This window comes from Dysidea avara, chromosome 14 (genome assembly GCF_963678975.1).
Source record: "Dysidea avara chromosome 14, odDysAvar1.4, whole genome shotgun sequence".
In the NCBI taxonomy this organism is placed as follows: Eukaryota; Metazoa; Porifera; class Demospongiae; order Dictyoceratida; family Dysideidae; genus Dysidea; species Dysidea avara.
Genome location: NC_089285.1, coordinates 4,838,558 through 4,854,223, shown reverse-complemented (window position 1 = coordinate 4,854,223; position 15,666 = coordinate 4,838,558). Strand labels below are relative to the sequence as shown.

At 40.6% G+C, this 15,666-nt stretch overlaps 2 protein-coding genes across 2 annotated transcripts; one reads left to right on the top strand and one right to left on the bottom strand.

Moving 5' to 3' along the window:
• Positions 1 to 215: 215 nt before the first annotated feature.
• On the top strand, positions 216 to 4,651 carry LOC136243975 (uncharacterized). The gene is made up of 5 exons (XM_066035511.1): positions 216 to 464; positions 822 to 1,335; positions 1,383 to 1,748; positions 1,793 to 2,955; positions 3,002 to 4,651. Exons 1-5 carry the CDS (start codon positions 216 to 218, stop codon positions 4,649 to 4,651), a joined length of 3,942 nt encoding a protein of 1,313 aa, XP_065891583.1.
• A 3,659-nt stretch (positions 4,652 to 8,310) lies between these two features.
• Positions 8,311 to 9,576, bottom strand: LOC136243974 (uncharacterized). The gene is made up of 2 exons (XM_066035510.1): positions 8,693 to 9,576; positions 8,311 to 8,629 (listed from the first exon to the last, which is right to left on the bottom strand). Exons 1-2 carry the CDS (start codon positions 9,463 to 9,465, stop codon positions 8,311 to 8,313), a joined length of 1,092 nt encoding a protein of 363 aa, XP_065891582.1. The 5' UTR covers positions 9,466 to 9,576.
• Positions 9,577 to 15,666: the final 6,090 nt, after the last annotated feature.

Genomic DNA, 15,666 nt, shown 5'->3' with positions numbered 1-15,666 from the left:
TTTTCATCTGAACGGTTATTGTGTGCTGTTTTCGTTTATCTAGATTTGAAGTGGGTGTCAATTGGAACTTTAGTTATTCTACTGGTTTCGTGATTGATATTGTGGAATTAACAGTGTGTAGAGATTATTAATAAATTGTACAGCTGTGAGAAGCCATGGCGGAATTAGCTCGTAAGAAGAAAATCCGTGGAGGCCACTGAGCGTCAGCCACTAGAATGGTCACACAGGTACTCGATGCGATAGAACACCTGGACAACCCAGAGTCAACATTGACTAAGCTTAAACAATGTAAGGCGGCGCTTGAAGAAAAGCTAGATACTGTGAAACAGCTTGATGCTGATATTCTTGACGAGGTGGACGAAACTGATGTAGAAAATGAAATTGAACAGGCTGATGTCTTTAAAGAGAAGGTACAGAGGGCAATCATTGATGCAACAAGTGCAATTACAGCAAAGGAGGTACGAGTAAGTGGGCACTCATCCATTGTCACACCACCACCACCACCTGCTCTTCCAACTGCAACAACCCGAGTTAAGTTACCAAAATTGTCATTAAAAAGGTTTAATGGTGACTTGACCAAATGGTCCAAGTTCTGGGATTCCTTTGAATCCTCAATACATTAGAATTCGGATTTGTCTTCAATCGATAAGTTTGCATATTTGAACTCCTTGGTGAAAGGATCAGCAGCTGAGGCAATATCCGGTTTGAGAATCACAGCTACAAACTACGATGGAGCTATTGCTAAGCGTTTTGGTGACAAGAAGCAGATAATCGCCAAGCACATAGACACTTTGATAAATCTTGATGCTGTCGCTTCACAGAATAACATTAAGGCTTTCCGTCAGTTGTATGACTCAATTGAAGCACAGGTTAGAGGCTTGAAGGCCTTGAGTATAGAATCAGATTCTTACAGCAGCCTTTTGTTGTCTGTGTTCATGAACAAACTTCCTCCTGAGCTACGCCTCGTTATTAGCCGTGAAGTGAAGGACAGACAGTGGGAGTTGGATGAATTGATGAGGATTATTGAAGGAGAGATAGAAGCTAGAGAGAGAGCATCCGGCACTAACGCAAAGTTTAACAAGATGCCAGTTAGAGCACCCCCTCCTACTACTGCTGCACTGATGGCAGGAGGTGGAGCTTCAATAGTTAGTTGCTGTTTCTGTCGCCAATTACATGCTTTGGCTTCATGTTCAACAGTATCAGATGTGGCTGAACGAAAACTTGTGCTTAGAAGATCAGGCAGGTGCTTTGTGTGCCTGAAGAAGTATCATATGAGCCGTGACTGTCGATCACGTTTAAGGTGTAGCAATTGTAATGGCAGACACCATAAACCAGGTACCAGGTACCTATAAACCAGGTACCTAAAGCCCCTGTCGATTCAGGCCTGACTACACATGACCGGGCAGGAAATCCCCCAGCACCTCAGACAGCACCGCCCTCCGGTAATTCAACATCCAACTCCACATCAGACACAGCTTCACTTTATTGTGGAAATTTAAAAACACCAGTCTTGTTACAAACTGCTAAAGCCCAGGTTTTTAGACCTGATCACCCACAAGGCACAAGGAATGTACGGTTAATCTTTGACAGTAGAAGCCAGAGATCGTACATCACTGACAAGTTAAAGGAAGCTCTGTCTCTGAGACCAAGACAAGCCGAGTCAATGATAATTAAAACGTTTGGTTCCAGCAAGGGTGAAAGACAGTTATGTGATGTGGTCTCTATTGGACTTTACACGAAGAATGAGAGTATGATTGAGCTTTCTCTGCTGTCAGTGCCTTCAATCTGTGAGCCTCTTTCCTGTCAACCTGTGATACATGCGAGCAAGACCTTTCACGCTTGGATCTTGCTGGCCACTGTTCCGAAGAGGATTGCTTGGAGATAGACATCTTGATTGGGTGTGATCATTATTGGAAGCTAGTTACTGGACAGACCCTTCGCGAAGCAGATGGCCCAGTAGCAGTTAATACTAAACTTGGGTGGGTGTTATCTGGTCCAGTACACGGATTATTATGTACGGCGACTCCCGTGAATCTTGTTACCACCCACACCCTGTTAGTGGATGTGTACACTGTGGATGATAGTTTACAGGAACTTGACCGTACCCTTAAGAAGTTTTGGGATTTGGAATCACTCGGAGTAAAGCAGAACGAGCCATCTGTTTATCAAGACTTTCAGAAGGATATTACCTTTCGAGATGGGAGGTATGAGGTCTCTCTCCCATGGAAGCAATCTCACCCAACTTTACCAGATCATTATGAACTTGCGCTAAAGAGGTTAGGCGGGTTGCTTGAACGTTTGAGACATACACCCAGTGTACTGTGTCAGTATGATGCAGTTATCAAGGACCAATTAAGTAGGGGAATTATTGAACCAGTGGATGAACTCAAGGCCCCCAGTCATCAAGTGCACTATCTACCCCATCATGCTGTCATTAGGAGTGACAAGGAGACTACCAAACTCAGGGTGGTGTATGATGCTTCAGCCAGAACCGACGGTCTGGCATTGAATGATTGTCTGTATACTGGCCCTAAGTTTGGACAGAAGATCATGGACATTATCGTACGGTTCCGGTCTCACAAGGTGGCCCTAGTTGCAGACATTGAAAAGGCATTCTTAATGGTTTCAGTCTGCCCTAAGGACAGAGATGCCCTCCGATTTCTGTGGGTAGATAGTGTCAATGAGAGAACACCCAAGGTCCTGACTTTCCGTTTCAGTCGTGTTGTTTTCGGTGTATCATCAAGTCTCTTCCTCCTAAATGCTACCATCAGACACCATCTCGAGAAGTACAATGATGTCCACCCAGAATTTGTACAGAGGTTTCTAAGGTCAGTGTATGTTGATGATGTAAGTTTTGGCGCTGACTGTGATGATGACGCATATGAACTGTATTTACGATCCAAGCAGATACTGTCAGAGGGAGGCTTTAACCTCAGAAAGTTCATCACCAATTCGGCAAACTTACAACAGAAAATGAATATGAAAGAGAGTCATTCTACAGTTGATGCAGAAGGCGGACCAGTTAAGGAAGAAGACAAGACTTACACCAAACACCTTTTGGGGTGGAAGGCTAGAGCAACAAGACAATGAACAGAAAATCCTAGGAGTGCGGTGGAATTATGTCCAAGATGAACTACTATTTGACCTCAATGAACTGGTAATATTGATCAGCGCCATAGAGCCAACGAAGAGGCACATTGTTGGTGTGACAGCGAAGTTCTATGATCCGCTTGGATTTGTGTCCCCTGTCATTGTTTGCTTTAAGATTCTATTCCAAGAACTCTGTAGTAGCAAGGTAGACTGGGATGTGCCATTGTCAGGCCATTTACTGGATAAATGGAGAGCACTAGTGTCAGGATTCCAAGGAATTACAACGTCAATCCCCAGATGCTACTTCACACTATTAGATAAGGCCTTGAGCCGCTGCAGTCTGCAAGGGTTTTGTGATGCATCATCAGCAGCTTATGCAGCAGTTGTATACCTAAGAATAGAAGGAAGTGCTGGCACAGTTGCAAATTTTGTGGCATCAAAGACATGGGTGGCGCCAACTAGCAAACTATCAATCCCAAGACTTGAGCTTCTGTCTTCATTATTGCTAGCGAACCTTGTATCCAACATCTCTGTGGCACTAACGACGGAATTTCTGTTGCAAGAGCCATGTTGTTATACTGACTCGAAGGTAGCACTTTATTGGATTAGAGGGACAACCAAGGAATGGAAGCCATTTGTGGAGAATAGGGTAAACGAAGTGAGGAGATTAGTACCGTCAGAGTATTGGAAGCATTGTCCAGGACAGGAAAATCCTGCAGACCTCCCTTCAAGGGGAATTACCCCCACAGAATTAGTGACATCCAAACTGTGGAGACACGGACCAGATTGGCTTGTGGACACTAGGTTCATTATTGAAGAGGAGGAGCTGTGTATGCCTGAAGAATGTGCTAAGGAGGTGAGAGTTACTCACTGTTATATCGCATGTAACTCGTCCACTTGGGACTTGTGCAATATTGGGAAGTTAGTTGATTGTGAGAAGTTCAGCCAAATGCGTCGTCTGTTAAGGGTCACAGCCTACGTTATCAAGTTTGTCAATCTCTTTAAGGTGAAGGGAAATAACGTGGACAATGGAATGGAATTGACGACCTCTGAGCTGATGAGAGCTGAAGATCTATGGGTGAAGGAATCCCAAGGGAGCTTACTGCAGCACAAGAGTTTCCGAGCCTGGGAACAACAGTTCCACCTCTTCTTAGATAGTGGAATTTGGAGGTGCAAGGGGAGGATTGACAAGGCGCAAGTCCCGTACTGCACGAGGTACCCCGCATTGTTGGACAAGGAGCACTGTTTCACACGGTTGGTGGTTGAGAATGCGCACAAGAGGATACTCCACAATGGCGTCAAGGAAACCTTGACGGAAATACGGTCAAAGTTTTGGATTGCCAGAGGTAGGCAGTTTGTTAGACAAGTGCTACTTAACTGCACAGTTTGTCATAAGACAGAATGTAAGCCATACCCAGTACCGCCAGCACCCCCACTACCTGACTTTAGAGTAAGAGAGGCCCCTGCATTCTCATATACTGGTGTTGATCTGGCAGGACCTCTATACATCAAGGATAAGGGAATCAACACAAATAACACTGCTTGTACACTTGTTGTGTGACCAGAGCAGTACACCTAGAAATAGTTCCTCGAATGACTGCTGAAGCCTTTATTCGAAGTTTTAAGAGGTTCACAGCCAGGCGAGGCTTTCCAGTGATGATGATTTCGGATAATGCTAAGACTTTCAAGTCAGCAGCCAAGACGGTACAATCGGTGATAGATGATAGAGAGGTGCAACAGTATTTGACAGGGCTTAAGGCAGAATGGGTTTTCAACTTGGAGAGATCCCCCTGATGGGGTGGCATATTTGAGCGTATGGTGAAGTCCACCAAACGTTGCTTGAAGAAGACAATTGGTAAGGCCAAGCTAGCCTATGATGAGCTGCTGACTGACCTGACAGACATAGAAATGATATTAAATTCCAGACCATTGTCTTACGTATCGACAGAAGATATTGAAGAGCCATTAACACCTTCTCACTTGATGACCGGACGAAGACTATTGAGCTTGCCAGATGCGGTTCATTACCGAAGACCAACCGAGGATAGTGAGTTTCGAGTAGATGTGTGTCATGAAACAGTGAACCAAAGAATGAGGCACCTTAATTGTACTCTCAACCACTTTTGGAGAAGGTGGAGAACTGAGTACTTGCTGCAGTTGAGGGAGTGTCATAGTTATGACAAGAGTGGTGTTAAGAATAGAGAGCCGAAGGTTGGTGAAGTTGTGCTGCTACGGAGTGATAGTAAACTCAGGGGGTTGTGGAAATTAGCAAGAGTGCAGCAAATATTGAGAAGTAGAGATGGCCAAGTTAGAGGTACTGTATTGCAGTTGCCCTCTGGGGAGTCTGACAGTAACATTTTAAGGAGACCACTACAGTATTTGTACCCATTGGAAGTGGACTGTAATAGAGATGATACTGCTGAATCTGGTATGAATGTGCTTGAGACTGATAGAAGGATTGATGAGACACCGAACATTGGTTCAGATCTGGCAGTTCAGCAGGTACGTACACCTAACACAAACAGGCCAAAGAGAGCTGCAGCACAGAAAGCTAATGAGTTCATTAGAGCTGTTATGAGTGACGATACAGACTGACTCACATGCACACATGGTAGGACATGCATTGATATTGTAACACCTATTTCATTTAGAACAGTATCCCTTATTGACCAACTGGTCAATGGAGGGAGTGTAGGATATCTATAGGGATTATGTAATGTATCACGTGTACTTTTGGTTGACATCGCGTGATAAACAGTTGTTGAACCTCGTGTTAGACGCGAACCGGTAGTGAAGCCCCTACAATGATTCTTAGTATAAATTACAGTAACATCAAACTCCGGATCAATTTCTCCAGTATGGTCAGGAATGACATTGAGTGAAGTGACAGAAAATGTGAGGGTGTAAGGACTATGGTTGAGTTGATATCATTGTCTACATAAACCAGTGGATGAGAATTAATAACTACTTCTACCTCTGTCAATACTGGGACAACTGTCTCTGTGTTAAAGATCGGGTGTTAATGGTTTTCCTGAGAGTGCACTTTTTCAGCCCCACCAGTTGTTAATAAAACTCTCCGAGCTAGCTCAACAATATACTTCCACTGAATGTAATACTTAGAAGTAAAATCACGGACCTTCTTATTCTGTCACTATATCACTCCATGCCTTGTGAAGAGTTGTGCTTGCACACTTAAACTGCTATTGATTGTCTGAAATAATCAACTGAGGCACTCCTTGTCTTGAAATAAATTGACATGAACAAAAAAGAACTCATCTGCTGACATGTCTTCAACCAGTTCTCTCTTGTGTATGTCTTCAATTGCAAATATTTAACTTTCAACAAAAGCTTTTGGAATTTGGTCCCTTGTGTCATTTCTGCATTCCCAAACCTTCCATGGCACCTGAGAATACCATTTGTATCCAGTCAAGGCTTTAATTGCACATAGTCGCATAAAGAGAAGACCTTCACGTGACCATGATTTCTCACATGATATATACATGTATCGAGCAAATGCAGTAGGTGTAGAGGAGCACTGCAGCCATTGAAGTGAAGAGATATAGCTATGTAGTATAGGTGTAGGGCTATTAGCTAGTGATAACACACCCCACAACACCTTTATATAAATGCACATATGAACTGGGTACAGAGGAGCTGTATCAATGGGACCTTGTGTGTCTGCATGGGTATTAATCAGTTTATGGTTGACTGGTTATGGCTATCTTTGGCCCCCCACTCTGAAAATCATTGATCCTCTGTATTTTCTATTCTACAAAGTGCGAGACAAAGCGCTGAAGTTACAAGAAGTCATATGAATGCGTATACGAGTACAAATGCTGTTAATGTTCTTACCCAGGTCTTCTGAAAATAGTCACTGGTGTACTAAACTGTATTACAGGATAAACTACATAATCTGTATAGACAACCAAGTCTTTATGGGAGCATGTATAAAATTTTTGTGGTGCCTAATTGTCTGGATAAGGCAGTAGAGGCCACACACCATGGGAAACACATGCTCAATATCGTGGATTGCGCATCCGTGGTCATTTAAGCGTTTTGGGGCCATGGTCACACGTGATTAATAACCAATCACATTGAAGTAGCAATGCCCTGGTCTTATTCAAATGATTTACGGTGGCGCATTGTCTGGCATCATGTTCGTTTAAGAAACCAGCTGAAGATGTGGCCAAAACACTTTTTGTTAGCGAAAGAACTGTGTTGAGGTATGCTGAGAGGTTTAACGCTACGGGTCAGGTGGAAAAAACAGTACGACGAAATGGTTGCTGTTCTAAACTGAGCGAAAGCGATAAATACCTTTTAATTGACCTCATATTGTCTAATCCAGGAATATTTCTGAGAGAACTACAAGCAGAACTTCAGAAGGCAGGATGTCACGTTGATGTATCTACCATATGTCGTGCAGTGAATAAAATTGGGCTCAGTCGACAGAAGATTACACACATAGCTTTACAAAGATCAGAGTTACTGAGGGCACAGTTCATTGCTGAAATGTCTGCATTTGATCCAGCAATGATTTTATGGACAGACGAAACAGGCTGTGATAGGAGAAATGCACTGCGTCAATATGGGTATGGCATTCGAGGTCTTGCTCCTCAGGACCACCAGCTGCAGCTCAGGGGAGTACGTTACTCTGCTATAGGCATACTATCAATGGATGGTGTGCAGGATGTATACATTACAGAAAATACTGTCAATGGAGATACCTTTTTGGACTTTTTGTATACCCAGCTGCTGCCTCTTTTGATGCCATTTGATGGAATTAATCATAATTCCATAGTCGTTTTGGACAACGCTTCCATTCACCATACCGATGCTGCCGTGAATGCCATTTGTGGTGTTGCAGCCTTGGTCAGATTCTTACCACCTTATTCACCAGACTTAAACCCAATAGAGTGTGTTTTTGGAGAAGTTAAACAGTTTCTGCAAGCAAATAACTTATTGCTGAATACATCACTGTCAATAGCAAGCATATTACTGATGGAATTTCAGTCAGTTACAGTGGATAACTGTAGACAATATATAAAGTTTTCTGGATATGTCTAAGAATATCATGCACAACTGATAACTTCAATTTTTCATTGACATGTATTTCAACTTTACTGATTAGAAGATACAAAAGCTACAGTGACATGTGCATACATACGCATACACACATTCATATTAAAATCATGAATTACGGGTGAAGTCTTGAACATAAAGTTAAGGTTTCAGCTTTGTAAGTTGGTCCAATATAGGTTTCTTCTGTTCAATAAATTCGGATTGTGTGATAGCACCACAATCAAATAGCTGATACAGATCTCGTAACTGTTGTAGGTAACTGGCCCTCAAGTTAGCCACTTTCCTTGGTGAGATTGATGTTGATGTGCATAAATCAGGCTTGTTAGGAGCAGCACTAATTGAAGTGATATTCTTTGCCATTTCTGACACGGCATTTGTCAGGACATGTACAGTACTATTACTGTTTGACGACTTCTGACGACCACAGAATGCTGGAATGCCGGGTGGATCATCCAAAGACCTGTAATAATGTACAACGATACATAACACACCACATTATACTAGCTACCACATGCACACTTACTTGTGAGTACCAACATCAACCATTTCCCCCCAGAGTCTGTACTGAATGTTAGTAAATCTAGTTCCATGCTTTTCCCGTAACTGTGAGATTACAGATTCCACTCTCTTGTTCTTTTCTTCAAGTGCACTTAATTTCTTACGCTTCTTTTTCTGTGGCAAAGGATCATCACTGTCACTGCTATGTTCATTTTGCTTTGGTGCATAACACCACAAGGTGACACTCTCTCCGTTCATACCACATTTCCATACCTCATCGATGTCAGCTGAGGAACATATGGTCAGTTTGCTACCACCTTTTAGGTACCCTATTGAACAATCCGGGTCAGCTGAAATTAAACTTGCTCCAAACTGCTTTCTCAACTCCGTTCGCATCAAAGTTGGTGTTAAAATGGCTTCTTTAGTCACTCCTCTAAGAACACAAGTCTCAAAGTCCGTTTTCTTTAGTGGGTTGAATATTTTAACATTAAAACTCAACGTGGGTTTTACTGGTGTATTCACTGGCACAAGAGGACTGCGACTAGTAACAGCTGTGACTGGAGGAGTATTACTTGACGCTTGACTGAGTAGCTGTAACAACATTGGCAAAGAATTCTGAGTAGGTGGTGGGTTTCTTGGGGGAACAACAGGTGCATTATTGGACACCGGCACTGTCACAGTTTTGCCATGCTCACTGGACGTCACTGTGGTGTTCCTTGCTCCCACCACATTCACAACTGTTGTGACTGTAGGCGTACTATTACCACCGAGATTACCGCCAGTATTTTCCGCGGACATTCTGCCACACCAAGACTTGCGCCAAGATCCAGTTGATCTCGTGCCTCAAACAAATTTCATTGGCTATTTTTGATTTCCCTAAACTTTCAAATGACCACGGATGCGCAATCCCCGATAACATCACTTCTGTTGCTATAAAACTGATCATACCTGGGTCACATGGTACTAAACCATCTTGCTCCACCACTTGGTCTAGTCTCATGCATTAAAACTAAATTTTAGAAACCCCCTTAGATAAGGACACCTCCATATAAAGGACATATTTCATTCCCCAATGGTGTCCGTCTTAGAGGAGTTCCACTGTAGTGGTCTTATACATTACATCTTTGTACATACATTTTAAAGCTGAATGTTTAGCACATAGTTACTTGACATCCAAAACCCATCTTCTATTGTTGCTGTAAATTGATTCCTACTTTTACAGCAATTGACACAGCATAATTCATACACAAATACTGACTGTATTTATTCCGTCTATGTTTAGGTGTTGGAACTAATAGTTCAAATATTCTACCTTGGCTCAAACAAACACAGACCCGAATAGTGAATAACATTAGAGTCATTTATAGATTTGAGGTTCGTTTTGTCTCATTACAAGGAGTTTTTAAAAATAGTTGTTCCAATACTGAATAAAGACGGGATTAGAATATGTAGTAATGGAACACTATTTTTGCTGTGTGAAGGTACTGATATAGAGAAAATTTACTGAGTAAACCAGGATGATAGTACTGTTTAGTAAAGTTCCCCCTAAAGCGATGGGTGGTACCAAAAATTCTGTATCTAAAAACCATCATAGAAATATGATACGAGATAACATCAAACACAACGTTAAAACAAGAAGGAGCATATTTACAACGCAGTAGAAATAAAGTTTATCGTCATCATTTAATTGTTGAAATGGCCTTCTTCTTTGTCCACACGGAGATGTATAAAGAAAACACTATACCTTGATTGATGTGCCAGTTCATGGTGAACAGACTGAGCTAATTCCCATCTTTGTAGCTTATTTCAGGTGTGTGTTATGGTCTATTAAGTAAACGCCTGTAATTCATTTGCCGTATTGTTGCTGTACAAATCAAGTTTATTTCTGTTCCAACTGTCTATTGCCATAACTCCAAGACTATTCATCGCAAAAAACTGAAACTTTGGCTGTCCACCTCTTTGTTACTATAGGTAGCAGAGAAGCAATAAAATTGAATTTAAGGAATGTGCGGAAACAGCCGGTTTGTGCTCAGTGGGTCACAATTTTAAAAATCCACTAAATAATTATTCTAAAAGTAGCAACTTATTGAAAGCATTTCAGGTTATACTAAAAGCACTTCTGGGCATGACTATGCCAAACCATTACAGCCATTGAAGATATTGTGAGGCTGGTTTTTCATCGATGGTCTTTGTGAAAAGATGCAAACTTTCATGATCCCTACTATTATACTGTATGTATATCTCTTTGTAGACATGGTGACAAATCTTGAACAACAGACTACATTGAATATGCTATACCACAGCTATCCATTATCATTCTCACTCATTGGACAGGTAAAGCATTAGTTAATTAGTGTAGTCATAACAGGCATTAAATGCGATGATATAAAGGTTTTTGTATGGCTCGCAAATCCTACTAGCTAATTATCTAAGGCGCAGCGCAGTGATGAAGACACTGTTTTGAAAACATTTTATCAAACTTGCTGTCAAGCATCATTTTTTTTGAAAATTTAACGTTTTTAATTTTTCCATTATATATATATACGGTAGTACAGTATCAATATTAATTGTAATGCTGTTACTAAAATTCTTGGGTATATCCATTCATTGGACTGGACTACTGGACTTGGATTACTGGACTGGACAAACTGTACTTGAGATTTTGTTTGTTTTCTTGTCTTTTGTAGCCAGACTTTAACAAAGAAGTATTTTATGACTGGATTTGCAAAAAGGTACCTTTCTCACACACAAAATTTGATCATTTTTTTTTAACTTTGAAGCTCCATAATTACATAAAAGTGTCTGAAATTTTCCATGAGTAAAACTACAGTACTTGGCTACATTTTGGTAGCAGCTTAATCAGTACAAGAAGTTAAGTGTTATAATATTTGATTACCAGCATGCAAACTGTGTGGAAAAGGTACTTTTTCGTAAATCAGGTCACATTTAGAAATCACCACAATTCCACAATACACAAAAATGTGCTACTACAAGCAATCGCTAGGGACAACCTCATTCCATTCCTGAAGATGTTTGGGTGCTCATCCGTTCAAGGGGAGCCAACCTATATGCCCTCATCATGACGGCCATCATGTCAGAGTTTGGAGTGTTAATAGCTAGTGTAGATGCTGTAGCTCCTATACTATCATTTGATTACATACCAATGTAGGGATTTTCCCACCGAGCTATGCTATGCTGTAATACCATCATTCATCTCTTGTATCACTACTTTTCATTGCTTGGATCTCTACTTTATTTTAATACACTAGTAATATTATAGCTGTGCATATTGCATGAGGATATTTTCACAGTACGTAATTTTTATGGATTTCATGGTTAACACAGCAACTGTGAAAATACAATCCACAATGAACTATCAGTAGCTGCATTCATATATGCTACCATGTATATCAGTGTGCGAAATAGCGTCCTGACACCGGACAATTTCCGGTCAATTACACGAGGTGTCAGGCCATAATTGAATTTGTCTGGAAATAGTGTCCTTTCAAAGTTTATAGTGTTAGCATTGGGCTAGGAGGGAGGCCAGACATGATGGTATTGACATGTAATTAAGTTGTGTTTTTGATTTGTACTGACCACAAAGGCATGCCCAAGTTAATCTCTGAGGTTAACAGTTTACTATGTTGTGCCAGCCTACTTGTATCAGTCACCTGTGCTGCAGTAGTAAAATGTATTTATAACCTTGCAATTAGTAGCTTTTACTTGTGGTATTCATGATCATCTGTACAACCACGTTTTAAGCTAGAATGAACAAGGCATCAGTGCACCTAACTTAGGTAACGTGTTACATTTGTAAGAAAAGTAACTTGAGTTATATTACTTAGTTACCACAAAAGTAATATTATGTAACGCGTTACTCCCAACACTGCTTAGTAGTAATGAGTAATAAGTAATATATTACTTTTTAAAAGTAACGGCCTAACACTGGGAGTATACACCTCTAATAAACCACTCCAAGTTTGTCTTACATAATAGAGGTATACAAGTACAGTACAACCTGTATTAGTGACCACTTGTATTGAAAGACCACTACTGTTGATTCTTATTTCTCTAGTTGGACATTAATGTTATAGATCCAATGCAGCCATCCTGTCTAATGGATCCAAAATGGTCCTGACTAAAAAGGTGGACTTTAAAATAAAACCACCATGTGCCCAGAACATGTTACCTTCTTTACTAAGTCAAACCCCATCACAGTGCACTTACACAAGCCCACTCCACACTACAATGTTTAAGTTACTGCATGGTGCAGTGCATGGAACTCCTCAAAAAGGACACCTGAACAGTAGACACCTGGGAGAATACTTGTTCACAGTCCTATTTTAATGGTGACACATGCATTTGGATAATTTCTACAGATTCTCTAATAATGAACATTTTATCATGGTCGGTCCCATGCATGAGAGAAGGGTACCATGACACATGTACATTACTTGTAAACTCAATGAATGAAAATAAATGTTACCGCATTTTAAGAAAGTATTTTACACCTAAAAACAAATCTTGTATTCATGCATATACACATGCAGGAGGCAAATTTTTTCGAGCATTAATCGGATGACTGCAGGTTCGAGGCTGCCTAGGTCCAGTCATGGATTTTTTTCCTTTCTCCACCTTTTCAAACACACTTTCTGTAACAACTTTAAACAGCCTGTAGGACCAGGTGGCCTACAGACCTTCAGCACTTGTGCTGTAAAGCCTTAATAAATAATTTTTAAAAAAATAGCATGTGTATTTGTAAGACTTGATCTTCAAAGTTCGCATAGATATAAAATACCTTTAAAATACTGTAAACTAATGACAGTAATTACTATAGAAGCAACTGGGATCCAATGTATGTATGGCATTGACCCTTACACCCCACAGAAAACTTTTGGAAAATACATGTTTACACAAATATGGACATGCATGGTGACACTAGGTGAGGTAACTTAGCGGTTTAACACTTAAAAGTGTGTTCACCGGGCTACTTGAAGAAGGTTAAATGAACACTGTAACTACAGTGGCTTAGTTGCTATGAAGTGATGAACAACAGCAAATCGCATCAAAATTCTAGCCACATTTTTTGATTTTGTTTATGGGTTTACTCACATATCAAGCAAAGCCCGAATGCCCTGTGTTACAGCTAATATGTAACACTTATCAGGCTGTACAGAACGATCAATCACCCAAGCCAATACGAATGCAGTCACTGGATGTACTATATATATATGTGTAATAGTTGTAACACGGGTGCGAGGGCATTGCCTGATATGTATGCCCGAGGGCATACATATCAGGCAAAGCCCTGTTACAACTAATATGTAACACTTATTACGCTGATAGCCTGTACAGGGTAATCAATCACCCAAGCTAATACAAGTGCAGCCACTGGATGTATTATATATGCATACCTAAAATTTTCGATTATGGGTCAGTAGCTAGTATGTTTGGTTATGATAAACGGACATATCCTAGAGATATCAAGAAGAATTTCCATTACGCGAGTTTAATGTTTTAGTCAGTGCTATTGAATCGTTTATGGGAAAACTACACAGTCCACTAAAGGCCTAGACAGGTAAGCTTGCTTGTAGAGTGGTTACTCCGTGCAGAGCAGTAGCTTCGTGATGGGGGTGTGTCTGTATTTGAAAACGTGTGGAAACGATTGAATGAATAAGCTGTAGCACTAGTTTTCACCTTAGCCCAACGTTTTTCAACTCGTAGGATGGCGAGGATAACAAAACGCTCTCCGTCTGTGTGGTTTTCATGGCGAAATCCAAGTTGTGAATCCTAATCACGTGAGTATTATTCGATCCCCACAATCGATTTCAGCATCTACGTCTATACAATCAGTGCCCAGTTGTAGCCCGGCCAGCTTGGCTACATACGAAATGTAGCCTGGGCGGTTCCTTTGATCTGAGGTGTGAAAGTGTTACATATATATATATATATATATATATATATATATTAAAATTTTCAAGTGTGAGTCAGCAGGTACGTTCCGGTTATATTTGGTTACGATGAACGGATATATCCTAGAGATAATCACAAAGAATTTTCATTATGCAAGTTTAATGTTTTAATCAGTGCTATTGAATCGTTTATGGAAAAAGTACGGAGTTCACTAAAAGCCTACATAGATAAGCTTGTTTGTAGAGTGGTTACTCCGTGCAGAGTGGTAGCTTCATGATGGGGACGTATCCATATTCGAAAACTATTATTATTATTACTGTGTAAACCTCATACAGAGTATACAACACAGATAATGGTACAAATGAGTGCTATAACAGATAGTGTGCTAGTTTTCTTTAAGCTCATCTAAGTTGTTAATCATCACCAGTGACTCAGGGAGATCATTCCACATCTTGGTGGTTGAAGGTAGATAGGAATGCGCAAAGGTCTCTCAGTTCTGATGGGAAGGATGGTATAGCGGTAGGGGTGACCCCGTGTGACTGAAGCCAATGGTGTCAAGTTTATGGTGGTTTTGACAGGAGTCTTTTCAATTTCGTAAAATAGTTTTAAGTAAGTTCACCTATTTGCTACTGTGGGTGAGGATAAATGATTTAACATACTTGTAACACTACTATATCGGGAGTAGTCATTCATCACAAACCGTGCCATATTGCACTGTATCCTCTCCATTTGATATATCTGAGCTTGTCAAAAAGGACACCAAACTGGTGTGGCATATTCAAAAATTAGTCTGGTAATGGATTTATAACAGTTAGACTTGATTGTTGTGGGGCACTGGTATATATTCTGTTTTAGGAATGTTTTGGCTGAGTTGGCTTTGGAGCTAATTTTGTTTAATGTGGTCCTTCCAAGTGAGATGGCTGTCAATAATGATTTCTAGGTATTTGCCTGAAGTGACTTGTTTTAACTGTTGGCTATAGATACTGTAGCTATATTTGAGGAAAGTTTTCTTGTTAGTTATGCCTAAGTGTACACATTTAGTAGGATTAAATTTTATTGACTATAAGTCTGCCCAGTGTTCCAGTT

Coding starts and splice junctions, on each gene's coding strand:
- LOC136243974 (XM_066035510.1), bottom strand. CDS start 9,465: ATGTCCGCGGAAAATACTGGCGGTAATCTCGGTGGTAATAGTACGCCT. Junction 8,630..8,692: donor GTTGATGTTGGTACTCACAA/GTAAGTGTGCAT, acceptor ACATTATTACAG/GTCTTTGGATGATCCACCCG.
- LOC136243975 (XM_066035511.1), top strand. CDS start 216: ATGGTCACACAGGTACTCGATGCGATAGAACACCTGGACAACCCAGAG. Junction 465..821: donor TTACAGCAAAGGAGGTACGA/GTAAGTGGGCAC, acceptor GTCGCTTCACAG/AATAACATTAAGGCTTTCCG. Junction 1,336..1,382: donor TGGCAGACACCATAAACCAG/GTACCAGGTACC, acceptor CTGTCGATTCAG/GCCTGACTACACATGACCGG.